Here is a 22,500-nt window from a genome sequence, read left to right on the forward strand (position 1 = left end):
GAGAGTCACATCTCTACAACATGGTGGACGTTACTGCTGTAGACTGAGACGGAGAGTCACATCTCTACAACATGGTGGACGTTACTGCTGTAGACTGAGAAGGATGTTACTGCTGTAGACTGAGAAGGAGAGTCACATCTCTACAACATGGTGGACGTTACTGCTATAGACTGAGAAGGATGTTACTGCTGTAGACTGAGAAGGAGAGTCACATCTCTACAACATGGTGGATGTTACTGCTATAGACTGAGAAGGATGTTACTGCTGTAGACTGAGAAGGAGAGTCACATCTCTACAACATGGTGGATGTTACTGCTGTAGACTGAGAAGGAGAGTCACATCTCTACAACATGGTGGATGTTACTGCTGTAGACTGAGAAGGATGTTACTGCTGTAGACTGAGAAGGAGAGTCACATCTCTACAACATGGTGGATGTTACTGCTGTAGACTGAGAAGGAGAGTCACATCTCTACAACATGGTGGATGTTACTGCTGTAGACTGAGAAGGAGAGTCACATCTCTACAACATGGTGGATGTTACTGCTGTAGACTGAGAAGGAGAGTCACATCTCTACAACATGGTGGATGTTACTGCTGTAGACTGAGAAGGAGAGTCACATCTCTACAACATGGTGGACGTTACTGCTGTAGACTGAGAAGGAGAGTCACATCTCTACAACATGGTGGATGTCAACACTCTACCCGCTGAGCTGAGCAGTCACTTTAAAACATGAACCACAAGATAAAATGTTTTTAAAAAAGTTTACGCAAATCACCAATGGCCCATAGGCACACATATTCCATTTGCTTTCGCACAACAACAAAATATTGTTCATCCTGATACCACCGCCACTTATTTGTTTGTTATTTGTTGTATTTGTTTGGGAAGGGGGGCTGTTTTTCCCCGTCGTTTCACACTCGATCAAGAACACCAAACACATTCCATGTAAACACATAGCAGCCAATCAGAGGCTACAACCTGCAGAAAGGAATTTAAATGCGGCTCAACAAACTCCATCTGTCTACAACGAGAGCAAATCTCAGGCTACGTCCCACAATGATAACCTAGTCCCTGTGTAGTACACTACTTCTGACCAGCAGTGTACTATGCATAGGGAATAGGGTGCCATTTGGGACGAAGCCTCAGTGTGCAAGAGAAGAGAAGTAACAGGCCCCACTTTATTCTCGGTCTCCGAGGTCTCAGCTAACCCTGATGTGGTGTTTAAATTGGTTGCAACTCTCTCTCTCTCTCTCTCTCTCTCTCTCTCTCTCTCTCTCTCTCTCTCTCTCTCTCTCTCTCTCTCTCTCTCTCTCTCTCTCTCTCTCTCTCTCTCTCTCTCTCTCTCTCTCTCTCTCTCTCTCTCTCTCTCTCTCTCTCTCTCTCTCTCTCTCTCTCTCTCTCTCTCTCTCTCTCTCTCTCTCTCTCTCTCTCTCTCTCTCTGACTAGTAGATAATGATCCATTAGCATTACAAATATGCACATAGACATACAGTGGTTACATAACATTAGACATACAGTGGTTACATAACATGAGACATATAGTGGTTACATAACATTAGACAGAGTGGTTACATAACATTAGACATACAGTGGTTACATAGACAACCATACAGTACATTACAACACAACAAAAGACAGCATTTACAAACAAAAATAAAATAAAATTTTATTGGTCACATACACGTGTTTAGCAGATGTTATAAGTAGTGAAATGCTTGTGTTTCTAGCTCCAACAGTGCGGTAATATCTGACAAATAATATCGAACAATTTCACAACACACAATACACACAAATCTAAAGTAAAGGAACGGAATTAAGAATATATCATTATTTGGATTAGCAATGTCAGATCGGCATAGACTAAGATACAGTAGAATTGAATAGAACACAGTATATACATATGAGATGAGTAATGCAAAATATGTAAACATTATTAAAGTGACTAGTGTTTCATTATTAAAGTGGCCAGTGATTCCATCACAACACAGTGAGGATGCTGATGGCGAGACTAATTCCTGTTCTGTAAGGAATTAGTAGGGAATCCTACAGGCCAGTTTGTTTTCAGTAACGGGGGATGGACTGGGATCAGGGATGGACCTAGATCAGGGATGGACTGGGATCAGGGATGGCCTGGGATCAGGGATGGACTGGGATCAGGGATGGACTGGGATCAGGGATGGCCTGGGATCAGGGATGGCCTGGGATCAGGGATGGACTGGGATCAGGGAAAGACTGGGATCAGGGATGGACTGGGACAGGGATGGCCTGGGATCAGGGAAAGACTGGGATCAGGGAAAGACTGGGATCAGGGACGGACCAGGATCAGGGATGGACTGGGATCAGGGATGGCCTGGGATCAGGGATGGCCTGGGATCATTAATGGGCCCATGCATTTCTAACACACCGGCCTATTTTGACCTCAATGACCCCATTATTAGACCAAAACCCCCGATTTAGACCGGCCCACTGGGCTAAAGATGGACCGGCCCGTCTGGCAAATGCCAGAACTGCCCAACGGCCAGTCTATTTCTGGTGGGGCCCTGTACCATGCTGTTAATGACTCCTATTGGGTGGTGTTGTATAGAGAGGGGTGGATGAAGACATGCCGGTTGAAGGAAAGTCATTATTAACAGGATACATACTTTGATACTCACCCACATATCTGACGTGGAAGCCCTTCCTGTTGGTGCCGTGGTCGGACGACCAGCGCAGAAGCAACTGATGACCAGAGGTCGTGAGGTTAAAGGGCGTGGTGATGTCACCGCTGAGGGACGCCAGGCTCTGGCTGTAGATGTTAGGACCTGTTAGGACAGAGACACAGAGAGATGTTAGGACCTGTTAGGACAGAGACACAGAGACACAGGGAGATGTTAGGACCTGTTAGGACAGAGAGATGTTAGGGCCTGTTAGGACAGAGACATGTTAGGACCTGTTAGGACAGAGAGATGTTAGGACCTGTTAGGACAGAGACACAGAGACACAGATAGATGTTAGGACCTGTTAGGACAGAGAGATGCTAGGACCTGTTAGGACAGAGACACAGAGAGATGTTAGGACCTGTTAGGACAGAGACACAGAGAGATGCTTGGACCTGTTAGGACAGAGAGATGTTAGGACCTGCTAGGACAGAGAGACAGGGAGACGCTAGGACCTGTTAGGACAGAGACACAGAGAGATGTTAGGACCTGTTAGGACAGAGACACAGAGAGATGTTAGGACCTGTTAGGACCTGTTAGACAGAGAGACACAGGGAGATGCTAGGACCTGTTAGGACCTGTTAGACAGAGCGACAGAGACATGCTAGGACCTGTTAGGACAGAGACACAGAGACATGTTAGGACCTGTTAGGACAGAGACACAGAGAGATGTTAGGACCTGTTAGGACAGAGACACAGAGAGATGTTAGGACCTGTTAGGACAGAGACACAGAGAGATGTTAGGACCTGTTAGGACAGAGACACAGAGAGATGTTAGGACCTGTTAGGACAGAGACACAGAGAGATGTTAGGACCTGTTAGGACAGAGACACAGAGAGATGTTAGGACCTGTTAGGACAGAGACACAGAGAGATGTTAGGACCTGTTAGGACAGAGACACAGAGAGATGTTAGGACAGAGACACAGAGACACGTTAGGACAGAAACACAGACAAAGGCAGAGGGAAGAGAATTGAGTGTATAAAATAATGGTGTTTCAGGTGAATATTCTGTCTCCACAAACACAGAAAAGCACACGGTGTGACATCATTAGAGGTGGGCTAGTTAATAGGTGGAACATTCCCTCCAAGTGTGTACTGTATAACATATAACATGTAGTGTATAACATATACTATATAACATGTAGTGTATAACATATACTATATAACATGTAGTGTATAACATATAACATGTACTATATAACATATACTATATAACATGTAGTGTATAACATATACTATATAACATGTAGTGTATAACATATACTATATACATCTCTCTGTCCTATACACATGTAGTGTATAACATGTACTATATAACATGTACTGTATAACATATACTATATAACATGTAGTGTATAACATATAACATGTAGTGTATAACATATAACATGTAGTGTATAACATATAACATGTACTATATAACATGTACTGTATAACATATAACATGTAGTGTATAACATATACCATGTAGTGTATAACATATAACATGTACTATATAACATGTACTGTATAACATATAACATGTAGTGTATAACATATACCATGTAGTGTATAACATATAACATGTAGTGTATAACATATAACATGTAGTGTATAACATATAACATGTAGTGTATAACATATAACATGTAGTGTATAACATATAACATGTAGTGTATAACATATAACATGTAGTGTATAACATATAACATGTAGTGTATAACATATAACATGTAGTGTATAACATATAACATGTAGTGTATAACATATACTATATAACATGTAGTGTATAACATATACTATATAACATGTACTATATAACATATACTATATAACATGTAGTGTATAACATATACTATATAACATGTACTATATAACATATACTATATAACATGTAGTGTATAACATATAACATGTAGTGTATAACATATACTATATAACATGTACTGTATAACATATACCATGTAGTGTATAACATATAACATGTAGTGTATAACATATAACATGTAGTGTATAACATATAACATGTAGTGTATAACATATAACATGTACTATATAACATATACTATATAACATGTAGTGTATAACATATACTATATAACATGTACTATATAACATATACTATATAACATGTAGTGTATAACATATACTATATACATCTCTCTGTCCTATACACATGTAGTGTATAACATGTACTGTATAACATATACTATATAACATGTAGCGTATAACATATACTATCTAACATGTAGCGTATAACATATACTATATAACATGTACTGTATAACATGTACTATCTAACATGTAGTGTATAACATATAACATGTACTATATAACATGTAGTGTATAACATATAACATGTACTATATAACATGTACTATATAACATGTAGTGTATAACATGTACTATATAACATGTAGTGTATAACATATACTATATAACATGTAGTGTATAACATGTACTATATAACATGTACTGTATAACATGTACTATATAACATGTAGTGTATAACATGTACTATATAACATGTAGTGTATAACATGTACTATATAACATGTAGTGTATAACATGTACTATATAACATGTACTATATTGTACTATTTATTGCCAGCAGCATACCACCCTGCATACCACTGCTGGCTTGCTTCTGAAGCTAACCAGGGTTGGTCCTGGTCAGTCCCTGGATGGGAGACCAGATGCTGCTGGAAGTGGTGTTGGAGGGCCAGTAGGTGGCACTCTTTCCTCTGGTCTAAAAAAAATATCCCAATGCCCCAGGGCAGTGATTGGGGACACTGCCCTGTGTAGGGTGCCGTCTTTCGGATGGGACGTTAAACGGGTGTCCTGACTCTCTGAGGTCATTAAAGATCCCATGGCACTTATCGTAAGAGTAGGGGTGTTAACCCCGGTGTCCTGGCTAAATTCCCAATCTGGCCCTCAAACCATCATGGTCACCTAATAATCACCAGTTTACAATTGGCTCATTCATCCCCCTCCTCTCCCCTGTAACTATTCCCCAGGTCGTTGCTGCAAATGAGAACGTGTTCTCAGTCAACTTACCTGGTAAAATAACGGTAAAATAAAAAATAAAAAATATATATAACATGTACTATATAACATGTAGTGTATAACATGTACTATATAACATGTACTATATAACATGTAGTGTATAACATGTACTATATAACATGTAGTGTATAACATGTACTATATAACATGTAGTGTATAACATGTACTATATAACATGTAGTGTATAACATGTACTATATAACATGTAGTGTATAACATATACTATATAACATGTACTATATAACATGTAGTGTATAACATGTACTATATAACATGTAGTGTATAACATGTACTATATAACATGTAGTGTATAACATGTACTATATAACATGTAGTGTATAACATGTACTATATAACATGTAGTGTATAACATATACTATATAACATGTACTATATAACATGTACTATATAACATGTAGTGTATAACATGTACTATATAACATGTAGTGTATAACATGTACTATATAACATGTAGTGTATAACATGTACTATATAACATGTAGTGTATAACATGTACTATATAACATGTAGTGTATAACATGTACTATATAACATGTAGTGTATAACATGTACTGTATAACATGTAGTGTATAACATATACTATATAACATGTAGTGTATAACATGTACTATATAACATGTAGTGTATAACATGTACTATATAACATGTAGTGTATAACATGTACTATATAACATGTAGTGTATAACATGTACTATATAACATGTAGTGTATAACATGTACTGTATAACATGTAGTGTATAACATGTACTGTATAACATATACTATATAACATGTAGTGTATTACATATACTGTTTAACGTGTACTGTTTAACATGTACTGTATTACATATACTGTATAACATGTACTGTGTAACCACACTTGTTGGCTGGCTAGCTCCTCTATTGGAATTCAAAGCATGATTCGTTGGATTCGTTCGACCTTGCAGTGGCTGGGTTTATTCATCTTTAAAGTAGTCAATTACAATAGCAAATAGCCAGATTGCTTTGACTCAGACCTCAATAAAGTAAGGTTGACTCAATTTTACAATCTTCGTAAGTAATATTCCCTCTAAACTTCGCGCTCGCTCGGTTTGCCTCCGGCAGGACTGATGCGCAGAAGCAAAGACAGGCTGCGCAGACATCCAACTTCACTGAGTTCGCCCAATTAGTTTGCACTAATATACTGTAGATCAACGTTTTTTTGTCTTCGATTGAATCAGCATTATATCAGCCCATTTTCAACGCAACAAACCAAACCAAGTCTAACTTTGCAAGATTGAGTCTGTGATTTAGTTGTAGGCAGAGCCAGAGAGCAACGGACTAGAATTATATTTGGCGAGAGGTCTTTCAATCACCCGCGAGTGTCTGCGCTTTTCAGATCAGAGCGCAGAGCCGCGTGTGGCCCGTATGTAGATATATTTTGTTATTTATCGAGTTGTTAGCCCAGTTATCGAGAAGTATAGGTCAACAATGGGGAGTTACTGCTGTCCTACAAGAGCGCAAAACGTGTAGGCTACATCACAAGCTGTCTTTGAAAAGCCAGTCAGGTAAAACATTAAAGGGACAGTATTGTATTTTGAGACAGGCTTGAATGTGCAAATAAACCCAATAGTCAGAGGGGTAGCCTACAGTGTCTAATTCTCTGTATGTTAATAATAATAACTTATTATTTTTAAAGTGGTTACTTGCATCATATAACACAATACGCATGCTATTTACATTCACAAATTTGTCCCATGGTCTTACAGACTAATACATAAAATCATTAATTAATGTCAAGTTCTTCATAATGTAAAAACGTTTTAAAAGTTTCATGCAGTCCCAAGCGTCCGCATGGCCCTAAAGCAACCTATCAGAAGCGTTCGCATGGTCCTAAAGCAACCTATCAGAAGCATCCGCATGGTCCTAAAGCAACCTATCAGAAGTGTCCGCATGGTCCTAAAGCAACCTGTTGCCTTGTTTTGTTTCAATGATAAAACTTGGAGGGACACATTTCTGAATATGGGGGCCCCCCATCCACAGTGAAAGTTGCGCCCCCTGGTTGAAAGTGATAGTTAACTTAGGTAAAGTAATCTGGCATTTAGGATTAGTACAAGCGTTTTTGGAAGGGTGTTTGAAAGGGTGCTTGGAAGGGTGCTTGGAGTAAGGTCTGAGTAAGAGACGTATAATTAGTGGCTGAGGGATTCATTATCCAAAGCCTTTACATGACAGATAAAATCTATGGTCATTTTTCGCAAGTTATCCGGCGATGACAGATGTGAAGAGAGAGGTCTTAAACTGCGATACTAAGCAACGTTTGATAAATGTCCCACCGTCAAATATCTCCAGGATGTCAAACTCCTTCTCTGTCTGGAAGAGCTGGAAGTGGAGGGTGACGTTGTAGCCCTTCTCTACGTTGATGAGCCAGGAACACGTCTGGAGGTTGTGGTAACTGTCTGGGTAGCCAGGACTCAGGATCACCCCCGTGGAGTCGAAGAGGACCTCGTTAGCAGGACATTGGACTGTGGGTGGAAAGATAGGGATAAAAGGAGATAAAAGGAGAGGAAAGAGAGAGAGAGAGAGAGAGAGAGAGAGAGAGAGAGAGAGAGAGAGAGAGAGAGAGAGAGAGAGGGAAGGAAGGAAGGAGAGAGGAGAGAGGAGAGAAAGGGAAAAGAGAGGGAGAGTGAGTGAAAGGACAGAGAGGACAGAGTGAAGTGACGGGACTGTGATGTGACTGTGAATGGGGCTGTGGCTGTGGCTGTGGCTGTGGCTGTTGCTGTGACTGTGGCTGTGGTAGTGACTGTGACTGTGGCTGTGACTGTGGCTGTGACTGTGGCTGTGGCTGTGACTGTGGCTGTGACTGTGGCTGTGACTGTGGCTGTGACTGTGACTGTGGCTGTGGCTGTGGCTGTGGCTGTGACTGTGAATGTGGCTGTGGCTGTGGCTGTGGCTGTGACTGTGGCTGTGACTGTGGCTGTGGCTGTGACTGTGGCTGTGGCTGTGGCTGTGACTGTGACTGTGGCTGTGGCTGTGGCTGTGGCTGTGACTGTGGCTGTGGCTGTGACTGTGGCTGTGGCTGTGACTGTGGCTGTGGCTGTGACTGTGGCTGTGACTGTGGCTGTGACTGTGGCTGTGGCTGTGGCTGTGGCTGTGACTGTGGCTGTGACTGTGACTGTGGCTGTGACAATGACTGTGACTGTGACTGTGGCTGTGACAATGACTGTGACTGTGACTGTGACTGTGGCTGGAAATTACAGTGAAATAATAATGTGCAATGAAAACCCATTTAGTGTGAGACGGGTACAGGGCCTCGAGGTACAGAGTACTGGTTTACTGGGCTAGCTTCGTCCCTCGGTAGCACTATAAAATAATAGCTGCTACTTTATCATCTCCTTTCTCAGTACTGGAGACTGCTAACTTCTGATGCTACTGTATATATCAGCTCCTTTCTCAGTACTGGAGACTGCTAACTTCTGATGCTACTGTATATATCAGCTCCTTTCTCAGTACAGGAGACTGCTAACTTCTGATGCTACTGTATATATCAGCTCCTTTCTCAGTACAGGAGACTGCTAACTTCTGATGCTACTGTATATATCAGCTCCTTTCTCAGTACAGGAGACTGCTAACTTCTGATGCTACTGTATATATCAGCTCCTTTCTCAGTACAGGAGACTGCTAACTTCTGATGCTACTGTATATATCCGCTCCTTTCTCAGTACTGGAGACTGCTAACTTCTGATGCTACTGTATATATCAGCTCCTTTCTCAGTACAGGAGACTGCTAACTTCTGATGCTACTGTATATATCCGCTCCTTTCTCAGTACTGGAGACTGCTAACTTCTGATGCTACTGTATATATCAGCTCCTTTCTCAGTACAGGAGACTGCTAACTTCTGATGCTACTGTATATATCAGCTCCTTTCTCAGTACAGGAGACTGCTAACTTCTGATGCTACTGTATATATCAGTTCCCTTCTCAGTACAGGAGACTGCTAACTTCTGATGCTACTGTATATATCAGCTCCCTTCTCAGTACAGGAGACTGCTAACTTCTGATGCTACTGTATATATCAGCTCCTTTCTCAGTACTGGAGACTGCTAACTTCTGATGCTACTGTATATATCAGCTCCTTTCTCAGTACAGGAGACTGCTAACTTCGGGATGCTACTGTATATATCATCTCCTTTCTCAGTACTGGAGACTGCTGACTTCTGATGCTACTGTATATATCAGCTCCTTTCTCAGCACTGGAGGGTGGCATGTCTGAAATAATGACAACACTTTCGAAACCATATTGTTATTCTGACAACAGCTAGCTTTTCTTCAGGCCCTTTATCAGACAGAAGGTAATAGAACACAAGGAAAGGTTACCGTTGGCAACAACAGTGACATGTTCAGGCAAAACGAGCAGGAAAACATTTTATCATCTGATACCAAAGAACAGAATGTAGAACGACGACAGGTTAAAACAAGTAAAAAACAACAAAGATAGATTATTAGATTACGTCAGCAACAGAGAGATCAATATTTTTCCCGACTCTATACAGAAACGTGTACAGCGGATATCAACAAACAGAAGAATGATATTAAACAAGAGGTCAAATATATATCCATAATTGTGAACTCTACGTGCTTTATAGCCCAGGACAATGCGTCTGTACTCACTTTGGCACCCTATTCCCTATTTAGTGCACTACTTTAGACCAGTACCCTATGGGGAATGGCACCCTATTCCCTATATAGTGCACTAATTTAGACCAGGACCCTATGGGGAATGGCACCCTATTCCCTATATAGTGCACTACTTTAGACCAGGACCCTATGGGGAACGGCACCCTATTCCCTATTTAGTGCACTACTTTAGACCAGGACCCTATGGGGAATGGCACCCTATTCCCTATATAGTGCACTACTTTAGACCAGGACCCTATGGGGAACGGCACCCTATTCCCTATTTAGTGCACTACTTTTACAGCAGAGCCACACGGTTTTTAGAGGGATGTTGTAAGTGATGCTTTCAGTTTAGAAGCTCTCTAGATCTACGACCCCAGGTCAAAAAGCAGTGTACTACATAGGGGATAGGATGCCATTACAGATGCAACCGATGCAAACCTTGGCAAAGAGGTGGAGGGCCGTCCATCTGGAGCCTCTCCCCCAGCCTGCACGTCAGGATCTCCGAGCCCAGCAGGGTGAACCCTGGCAGGCACTGGTACCGAATGATGTCGCCTGGAGAGACACACACACACACACACACACACACACACACACACACACACACACACACACACACACACACACACACACACACACACACACACACACACACACACACACACACACACACACACACACCACACACACACCACACACACACCACACACACACACAGTCTTTCAGATAGGAGGCATAGACTTCACTGAACACTATCACCCTGGCTTGGTACACCACTATCAGACCTGGCTAGATACACCACTATCAGACCTGGCTTGATACACCACTATCAGACCTGGCTTGATACACCACTATCAGACCTGGCTAGATACACCACTATCAGACCTGGCTAGATACACCACTATCAGACCTGGCTAGATACACCACTATCAGACCTGGCTAGATACACCACTATCAGACCTGGCTAGATACACCACTATCAGACCTGGCTTGATACACCACTATCAGACCTGGCTTGATACACCACTATCAGACCTGGCTTGATACACCACTATCAGACCTGGCTTGATACACCACTATCAGACCTGGCTAGATACACCACTATCAGACCTGGCTAGATACACCACTATCAGACCTGGCTAGATACACCACTATCAGACCTGGCTAGATACACCACTATCAGACCTGGCTAGATACACCACTATCAGACCTGGCTAGATACACCACTATCAGACCTGGCTAGATACACCACTATCAGACCTGGCTAGATACACCACTATCAGACCTGGCTTGATACACCACTATCAGACCTGGCTAGATACACCACTACCAGACCTGGCTTGATACACCACTATCAGACCTGGCTTGATACACCACTATCAGACCTGGCTAGATACACCACTATCAGACCTGGCTAGATACACCACTATCAGACCTGGCTTGATACACCACTATCAGACCTGGCTAGATACACCACTACCAGACCTGGCTTGATACACCACTATCAGACCTGGCTTGATACACCACTATCAGACCTGGCTAGATACACCACTATCAGACCTGGCTAGATACACCACTATCAGACCTGGCTAGATACACCACTATCAGACCTGGCTAGATACACCACTATCAGACCTGGCTAGATACACCACTATCAGACCTGGCTTGATACACCACTATCAGACCTGGCTAGATACACCACTATCAGACCTGGCTAGATACACCACTATCAGACCTGGCTAGATATACCACTATCAGACCTGGCTAGATACACCACTATCAGACCTGGCTAGATATACCACTATCAGACCTGGCTAGATACACCACTATCAGACCTGGCTAGATACACCACTATCAGACCTGGCTAGATACACCACTATCAGACCTGGCTAGATACACCACTATCAGACCTGGCTTGATACACCACTATCAGACCTGGCTAGATACACCACTATCAGACCTGGCTAGATATACCACTATCAGACCTGGCTAGATACACCACTATCAGACCTGGCTAGATACACCACTATCAGACCTGGCTAAATACACCACTATCAGACCTGGCTAGATACACCACTATCAGACCTGGCTAGATACACCACTATCAGACCTGGCTAGATACACCACTATCAGACCTGGCTAGATACACCACTATCAGACCTGGCTAGATACACCACTATCAGACACTCTGATGAAGAGCTGGGGTACCTTTGAAACAACCCTATCATCGTATCTTGGTGTTAGTTCATCACTTGGAAGGTACAGTATCTTGGTGTTAGTTCATCACTTGGAGGGTACAGTATCTTGGTGTTAGTTCATCACTTGGAGGGTACAGGGCCTTGCAAAAGTTCGCATTTGATTGTGTTACAAAGTGGGATTAACAGTGATTTATTTGTAATTTTTTATTTTGGAGATTTAGTTTTCATTTAATGTAGAGTGAGCGAGAAAACGGCCGTTCTCGAACATGGGGTGAGACATTCTCACTAATTTGTAAATAAAGCCAGTTTGTTATTGTAACGGTAATCCTCTTCCTCTTCAACCGAAGAGGAGGAGTAGTGATCGAACCAAGGCGCAGTGTAGTGAAATGACATGATTTATTGAACACGACGGAAAAACAAACTAAACTTGCATAAACAAACAAAACAAATAAACGATGCAGACAGACCTGAACGACGAACTTACATATAACGTGAAGAACGCAATGAACAGGAACAGACTACATAAAACGAACAAACCGTCAACAGTCCCGTATGGTGCAAACATATACACAGACACAGGAGACAACCACCCACAACGAACACTGTGAAAACGCCTACCTAAATATGACTCTTAATTAGAGGAACGCCAAACACCTGCCTCTAATTAAGAGCCATACCAGGCAACCCATAAACCAACATAGAAACAGAAAACATAGAATGCCCACCCAAACTCACATCCTGACCAACTAACACATATAACAAACTAACAGAAATAGGTCAGGAACGTGACAGTTATTTAGAATGATTTATTTGGGGCGGCAGGTAGCCTAGTGGTTAAAGGGGGTAGACAGGTAGCCTAGTGGTTAGAGGGGGGAGGCAGGTAGCCTAGTGGTTAGAGGGGGGAGGCAGGTAGCCTAGTGGTTAGAGGGGGGAGGCAGGTAGCCTAGTGGTTAGAGGGGGGAGGCAGGTAGCCTAGTGGTTAGAGGGGGGAGGCAGGTAGCCTAGTGGTTAGAGGGGGGAGGCAGGTAGCCTAGTGGTTAGAGGGGGGAGGCAGGTAGCCTAGTGGTTAGAGGGGGGAGGCACGTAGCCTAGTGGTTAGAGGGGGGAGGCAGGTAGCCTAGTGGTTAGAGGGGGGAGGCAGGTAGCCTAGTGGTTAGAGGGGGTAGACAGGTAGCCTAGTGGTTAGAGGGGGGAGGCAGGTAGCCTAGTGGTTAGAGGGGGTAGACAGGTAGCCTAGTGGTTAGAGGGGGGAGGCAGGTAGCCTAGTGGTTAGAGGGGGGAGGCAGGTTGCCTAGTGGTTAGAGGGGGACGCAGGTAGTCTAGTGGTTAGAAGCGGGAGACAGGTAGCCTAGTGGTTAGAGGGGGGAGGCAGGTAGCCTAGTGGTTAGAGGGGGTAGACAGGTAGCCTAGTGGTTAGAGTGTTGGACTAGTAACTGTAAAGGTTGCAAGATCAAATCCCCGAGCTGACAAAGTAAAAATCTGTCATTCTGCCCCTGAACAAGGCAGTTAAACCCACTGTTCCCCGGTAGGCCGTCATTGTAAATAAGAATTAGTTCTTAACTGACTTGCCTAGTTAAATGAAGGTCAAACTTTTTAAAATATTATAAAAATTTCTGGAGAAACCTAACTTGGTTATTTAGCAGACATTACTTGCTTATATTCAGTCAACAGATATATCTTAAGAATACCATGGAATATAATTTAATATTTTAGTTTCTCCATGCTTGTCTCAGAGCAGCGTGAAACGGTGATGAAATAGATGTCCACAGGGCTTTGTATATAACAATATTTTGGAGATTATTTTGTTTTAAAAAAAACGACAGTGAGCAATTGTAATCTGAATAAAGGCCAAAATAATATTTATAAAGGCCAAAATACAGCCCTGCTAATAGCCATAATGACGCTGTACAACGTGACCATGTGTGTTTGAACGGGTGTTTTCCAGTAAGCAACAAGTTGTTAGCCTTCATTAGACAATTTTGTTCCAATATTTCTGTAAATCTGTGATATTTAATCCCGTAGTAATTCGTTATGGATCCATAACTAAATAAACATCGGTATTTCGAAAGACTATTTTTATCATTATTTTGTTAACGAAAGCATAAAGATGCCATTATTAGTGACATTGTTTTAGTTTGAACGTGGAGACTGGCACTGAGAACAGCACAGCGGGAACGTTTCCTTAGTCAGCGCCATTATTCGTGCAATGACTCTTAAACATTTTGGAGATGATTTCGTTTTCAAAATAACGTTAAATGAGCGAGAAAAGGGCAATTTTTTAACATGCCGTGAGACATTGTTACTAATTTGTAAATAAAGCCAGTTTGTTATTTAGAATGATTTATTTCTGTTTTTAGGGAGAGAAACCAAAAACCTACAGTCATCTCATGGGTCTCCCAGTCGAGGCTGGCACGGGTACTGAACCAGCATCTGTAGCAACACAGCTCGCACTGCGCCACTTTGATATCAATGAATGAATACAGAGAAATAACCAGCCAACTCACCAACCAAATAACCAACCACCAAACAACCAAACAACTCACCAACCAAACAACCAACCACCAAACAACAAAACAACCAACCACCAAACAACCAACCACCAAACATCTCACAAACCAAACAACCAAATAACCAAACAACCATACAACCAAACAACCAAACAACCAACCACCAAACAACCAACCACCAAACATCTCACAAACCAAACAACCAAATAACCAAACAACCAAACAACTCACCAACCAAACAACTCACCAACCAAACAACTCACCAACCAAACAACTCACCAACCAAACAACAAAACAACCAAACAACCAAATAAACTCACCAACCAAACAACTCACCAACCAAACAACTCACCAACCAAACAACCAAACAACCAAACAACTCACCAACCAAACAACTCACCAACCAAACAACTCACCAACCAAACAACCAAACAACCAAACAACCAAACAACCAAACAAATACATGTATAAAGGAGACAGACCTATTTCAAACTCGTCATGTTCTGTGAGGATATCTGCGTTGGCAACAGCCGGAGGAGGTTGACACACTCTCAGTTGGTATGCTGTGAAGGGAGAAAAACAACAACAATAAACAACAACAACAATAGAAGGTAAACATTAACTTACATATCAACACAAGTGTTCGGTTGTTCGCTGTCATCACACCTCCTTCATCCTGTCATCACACCTCCTTCATCCTGTCATCACACCTCCTTCATCCTGTCATCACACCTCCTTCATCCTGTCATCACACCTCCTTCATCCTGTCATCACACCTCCTTCATCCTGTCAGCTCATGAAACTGTAATCACACCTCCTGCATCCTGTCAGCTCATCAAACTGTCATCACACCTCCTTCATCCTGTCAGCTCATCAAACTGTCATCACACCTCCTTCATCCTGTCAGCTCATCAAACTGTCATCACACCTCCTTCATCCTGTCAGCTCATCAAACTGTAATCACACCTTCATCCAGTCAGCTCATCAAACTGTCATCACACCTCCTTCATCCTGTCAGCTCATCAAACTGTCATCACACCTCCTTCATCCTGTCAGCTCATCAAACTGTCATCACACCTCCTTCATCCTGTCAGCTCATCAAACTGTAATCACACCTCCTTCATCCTGTCAATTCATCAAACTGTCATCACACCTCCTTCATCCTGTCAATTCATCAAACTGTCATCACTCCTCCTTCATCCTGTCAGCTCATCAAACTGTAATCACACCTCCTTCATCCTGTCAGCTCATCAAACTGTCATCACACCTCCTTCATCCTGTCAGCTCATCAAACTATAATCACACCTCCTTCATCCTGTCAGCTCATCAAACTGTCATCACACCTCCTTCATCCTGTCAGCTCATCAAACTATAATCACACCTCCTTCATCCTGTCAGCTCATCAAACTGTCATCACACCTCCTTCATCCTGTCAGCTCATCAAACTGTCATCACACCTCCTGCATCCTGTCAGCTCATCAAACTGTAATCACACCTCCTTCATCCTGTCAGCTCATCAAACTGTCATCACACCTCCTTCATCCTGTCAGCTCATCAAACTATAATCACACCTCCTTCATCCTGTCAGCTCATCAAACTGTCATCACACCTCCTTCATCCTGTCAGCTCATCAAACTATAATCACACCTCCTTCATCCTGTCAGCTCATCAAACTGTAATCACACCTCCTTCATCCTGTCAGCTCATCAAACTGTCATCACACCTCCTTCATCCTGTCAGCTCATCAAACTGTAATCACACCTCCTTCATCCTGTCAGCTCATCAAACTGTCATCACACCTCCTTCATCCTGTCAGCTCATCAAACTGTAATCACACCTCCTTCATCCTGTCAGCTCATCAAACTGTAATCACACCTCCTTCATCGTGTCAGCTCATCAAACTGTAATCACATCTCCTGCATCCTGTCAGCTCATCAAACTGTAATCACATCTCCTTCATCCTGTCAGCTCATCAAACTGTAATCACACCTCCTTCATCTTGTCAGCTCATCAAACTGTCATCACACCTCCTTCATCCTGTCAGCTCATCAAACTGTCATCACACCTCCTTCACCCTGTCAGCTCATCAAACTGTAATCACACCTCCTTCATCCTGTCAGCTCATCAAACTGTAATCACACCTCCTTCATCCTGTCAGCTCATCAAACTGTAATCACACCTCCTTCATCTTGTCAGCTCATCAAACTGTCATCACACCTCCTTCATCCTGTCAGCTCATCAAACTGTAATCACACCTCCTTCATCCTGTCAGCTCATCAAACTGTCATCACACCTCCTTCATCCTGTCAGCTCATCAAACTGTCATCACACCTCCTTCATCCTGTCAGCTCATCAAACTGTCATCACACCTCCTTCATCCTGTCAGCTCATCAAACTGTAATCACACCTCCTTCATCCTGTCAGCTCATCAAACAGTCATCACATCTCCTTCATCGTGTCAGCTCATCAAATTGTTATCACTCCTCCTTCATCCTGTCAGCTCATCAAACTGTAATCACACCTCCTTCATCGTGTCAGCTCATCAAATTGTTATCACTCCTCCTTCATCCTGTCAGCTCATCAAACTGTAATCACACCTCCTTCATCCTGTCAGCTCATCAAACTGTCATCACACCTCCTTCATCCTGTCAGCTCATCAAACTGTCATCACACCTCCTTCATCCTGTCAGCTCATCAAACTATAATCACACCTCCTTCATCCTGTCAGCTCATCAAACTGTCATCACACCTCCTTCATCTTGTCAGCTCATCAAACTATAATCACACCTCCTTCATCCTGTCAGCTCATCAAACTGTCATCACACCTCCTTCATCCTGTCAGCTCATCAAACTGTAATCACACCTCCTTCATCCTGTCAGCTCATCAAACTGTAATCACACCTCCTTCATCCTGTCAGCTCATCAAACTGTAATCACACATCCTTCATCCTGTCAGCTCATCAAACTGTAATCACACCTCCTTCATCCTGTCAACTCATCAAACTGTAATCACACCTCCTTCATCCTGTCAGCTCATCAAACTGTAATCACACCTCCTGTATCCTGTCAGCTCATCAAACTGTAATCACACCTCCTTCATCCTGTCAGCTCATCAAACTGTCATCACACCTCCTTCATCCTGTCAGCTCATCAAACTGTAATCACACCTCCTTCATCCTGTCAGCTCATCAAACTGTAGTCACACCTCCTTCATCCTGTCAGCTCATCAAACTGTAATCACACCTCCTTCATCCTGTCAGCTCATCAAACTGTAATCACACCTCCTGTATCCTGTCAGCTCATCAAACCGTAATCACACCTCCTGTATCCTGTCAGCTCATCAAACCTCTAAGCCTGTAAATCTATAGAACGTCCAGCTATCATAATTATGAACCTTCCCAAACATCATTAAAAAAGACAATTCAAACTGTGATCAGATGAACAAATGAACATTTTGAATGAACATTTTAAGTAGATGCCTGTCGATATCCTGTTTTTTATCGGTATAAATCCTGACAATAAGAACCACAAGGTGCTAAAGAGCAGATTGGACTAAAATACAACCAGTTAATGAGGGTGGTGACAACAGCATAGAAATCAATACGTCAGCCTCATCTGGACCCGTGTGTTGCTACAGTATTCATTTAACTAGGCAAGTCAGTTATAAGAACAAAGTCTTATTTACAATGACGGCCAAACCTGGATGACACTGGGCTAATTGTGCACCGCTCCATTGGATTCCCAATCACAGCCAGATGGGATACAGCCTGGATTTGAACCAGAGACGGCAGTGACGTCTCCTGCACTGAGATGCAGTGCCTTAGACCGCTGCGTCACTCGGGAGCCCAATATATTCTATGGCTTAATTCAGCCTCCCTCTATTCCTTTCAACCACTCTCCTCCTTACCTCCTTCTCTAAACACAGAGAAGAACATCTGAGGGGAGGGCCCTTCCATTATGGTTGAGAAGGAGGCGAGGAGAGGAATCAAGGAAAGACTAATTGAGATAGAGCCTTAGATACCTCTGAGTTGTTCATGAAGGCCGTAAGTTCATAAAGGCTGTAAGTTCATAAAGGCTGTAAGTTCATAAAGACTGTAAGCTCATAAAGGCTGTAAGTTCATAAAGGCTGTAAGTTCATAAAGACTGTAAGTTCATAAAGACTGTAAATTCATAAAGACTGTAAGTTCATAAAGACTATAAGTTCATAAAGACTGTAAGTTCATAAAGACTAAGTTCATAAAGACTGTAAGTTCATAGAGACTGTAAGTTCATAAAGACTAAGTTCATAAAGACTGTAAGTTCATAAAGATTGTAAGTTCATAAAGACTGTAAGTTCATAAAGACTGTAAGTTCATAAAGGCTGTGAATTCATAAAGGCAGTAAGTTCATAAAGACTGTAAGTTCATAAAGGCTGTGAATTCATAAAGGCAGTAAGTTCATAAAGACTGTAAGTTAATAAAGACTGTAAATTCATAAAGGCAGTAAGTTCATAAAGGCAGTAAGTTCATAAAGGCTGTAAGTTCATCAAGGCAGTAATTTCATTATTTTACCAATGTCCAGTCTAAGGTTCTATTTAATATACTGGTCCATTTGAAGTCATTACAGCTGAAGCACTCTCTTTAACAGAGAACACTCACCATGGTAACTAAGTAGAAACTTTAAAAGGGCACTACTCACCATGGTAACTAAGTAGAAACTTTAAAAGGGCACTACTCACCATGGTAACTAAGCACAAAGAACCCGCTAGTGCTGAAATCACTGTGGAACTTGATGAGGACATGATTGGCTGTGGTATAGACCGCTTTCTGGGGCGTGTTCCCACTGAACTGACCAATCTGAGGAGAGCCTTGGTCAGGACCGTCCCTGTAGGGAGAGACGATAACCAATCAGCGGTGAGTTAGTTTCCCCAAAGCTTTGTAGTTAATTAGTCTAGACAGCCTGGTCCCACAGCAGAGAGAGAGAGAGAGAGTAATTAGTCTAGACAGCCTGGTCCCACAGCAGAGAGAGAGAGAGAGTAATTAGTCTAGACAGCCTGGTCCCACAGCAGAGAGAGAGTAATTAGTCTAGACAGCCTGGTCCCACAGCAGAGAGAGAGAGTGAGTAATTAGTCTAGACAGCCTGGTCCCACAGCAGAGAGAGAGTAATTAGTCTGGACAGCCTGGTCCCACAGCAGAGAGAGAGTCATTAGTCTAGACACCCTGGCCCCACAGCAGAGAGAGAGAGAGTAATTAGTCTGGACAGCCTGGTCCCACAGCAGAGCGAGAGTAATTAGTCTAGACAGCCTGGTCTCACAGCAGAGAGAGAGTCATTAGTCTGGACAGCCTGGTCCCACAGCAGAGAGAGAGTCATTAGTTTAGACAGCCTGGTCCCACAGCAGAGAGAGAGTAATTAGTCTAGACAGCCTGGTCCCACAGCAGAGAGAGAGCAATTAGTCTAGACAGCCTGGTCCCACAGCAGAGAGAGAGTAATTAGTCTAGACAGCCTGGTCCCACAGCAGAGAGAGAGTAATTAGTCTGGACAGCCTGGTCCGACAGCAGAGAGAGAGTAATTAGTCTAGACAGCCTGGTCCCACAGCAGAGAGAGAGAGAGAGAGAGTCATTAGTCTAGACAGCCTGGCCCCACAGCAGAGAGATAGAGAGTAATTCGTCTAGACAGCCTGGCCCCACAGCAGAGAGAGAGTAATTAGTCTGGACAGCCTGGTCCGACAGCAGAGAGAGAGTAATTAGTCTGGACAGCCTGGTCCGACAGCAGAGAGAGAGTCATTGTAAAAATTGTTTGACTGTAAATCTTCTGAACGTGAAGTAGACAAAATTTGCCACATGAAGCCCTTTGATGTTGTGAGAGTGGGTCTAGGTCTGTGGCCCTGTAGCGATGAGCAACAACCAGGGGTGATTGTGAGTTATCCTGTATCCCAAACAACCAGGGGTGAGTGTGATTTATCCTGTATCCCAAACAACCAGGGGTGAGCGTGAGTTATCCTGTATCCCAAACAACCAGGGGTGAGCGTGAGTTATCCTGTATCCCAAACAACCAGGGGTGAGTGTGAGTTATCCTGTATCCCAAACAACCAGGGGTGAGTGAGTTACACCCTGTATCCCAAACAACCAGGGGTGAGTGTGAGTTATCCTGTATCCCAAACAACCAGGGGTGAGTGTGAGTTATCCTGTATCCCAAACAACCAGGGGTGAGTGTGAGTTACACCCTGCATCCTAAATGCCACCCTATCCTCTCCCTAGTGCATTATGGGCCATGGTCAAACGTAGTACACTTTATAGGGAGCAGGGTACCATTCGGTACATATCCTAAAACTTGGTAGCTAACTTAGTACTCCATTTCTGTTGATAATGACCAGCCAATCAGCGAGGAGAGAATAACAACTGTTAAATCTTTGACCGTTTGACCATCAATCTTCTGACGAGAATAACACAAAATAAAGCAGTTTACTGTTGTGACCCGGTGTAGTCTGGGTTTAGGTCATCGAGGGTTCGTGGCTAGTTAAAGTGTCACGAAAGCTACAAAGCTTTCTGGGGAACAATCACCTCCAAACACATACAGACACATAAAGAAAGAAAATACACGAAGAAGAATGAAGAAGAGACACGTTGCTGTTCTATGAGTGACCTGGGACTTCCTGGGTCTTCCTGGGACTTCCTGTGACTTCCTGGATCTTCCTGGGTCTTCCTGGGACTTCCTGGGTCTTCCTGTGACTTCCTGGGACTTCCTGTGACTTCCTGGATCTTCCTGGGTCTTCCTGGGTCTTCCTGTGACTTCCTGTGACTTCCTGGATCTTCCTGGGTCTTCCTGGGACTTCCTGGGACTTCCTGGGACTTCCTGGGTCTTAGCTAAGTGCTGTACTAGCTACAGAGATTTAGCTGGGCGGGGACTCAACCCAGCCAGAGTATCCAGAGAACCCGAGGAGAAGTTTATGTTACGTAAAGAGCAGCTAAATAAGGACAACAACAGCCACAGCCAGTACTAATGATTTTCAATGATAAGCAATTTCCCTCCGGACCTCTCCTTTAATAGGGTTGTCATTATGGGTGAACCTATCGCCTTCAGCCTTCAGCCGCTGTAGTCAGCTCTGCTATACAGAGAAAACACATGATCACTAATGTCAACATGGTGAGAGCAGAGATACATCTGTTTTCCTGACTGACTGCATCCAAAAAGGGCAACCGATTCATCTATTGAACATTAACCTATTCATCTATTAACATTAATCTATTCATCTATTAACATTAACCTATTCATCTATTAACATTAATCTATTCATCTATTAACATTAATCTATTCATCTATTAACATTAATCTATTCATCTATTAACATTAATCTATTCATCTATTAACATTAACCGATTCATCTATTAACATTAATCTATTCATCTATTAACATTAA

General features: G+C 42.8%; 1 protein-coding gene across 1 annotated transcript in view; it reads right to left on the reverse strand.

The window, feature by feature from the left end:
* The window catches only part of LOC129856170 (CUB and sushi domain-containing protein 3-like), a 94,654-nt gene that overhangs the window by 3,977 nt on the left and 68,177 nt on the right, over positions 1-22,500 (reverse strand). Inside the window, exons 13-17 of the mRNA XM_055924271.1 lie at positions 19,822-19,967; positions 15,587-15,667; positions 10,841-10,954; positions 8,057-8,245; positions 2,657-2,803 (exon numbers count right to left, since the gene is read on the reverse strand). Of these exons, the coding sequence (XP_055780246.1) occupies positions 2,657-2,803; positions 8,057-8,245; positions 10,841-10,954; positions 15,587-15,667; positions 19,822-19,967 (677 nt within the window). The remainder of the gene's footprint in view (positions 1-2,656; positions 2,804-8,056; positions 8,246-10,840; positions 10,955-15,586; positions 15,668-19,821; positions 19,968-22,500) is intronic.

Source organism: Salvelinus fontinalis, chromosome 5 (genome assembly GCF_029448725.1).
Source record: "Salvelinus fontinalis isolate EN_2023a chromosome 5, ASM2944872v1, whole genome shotgun sequence".
Taxonomy (NCBI): Eukaryota; Metazoa; Chordata; class Actinopteri; order Salmoniformes; family Salmonidae; genus Salvelinus; species Salvelinus fontinalis.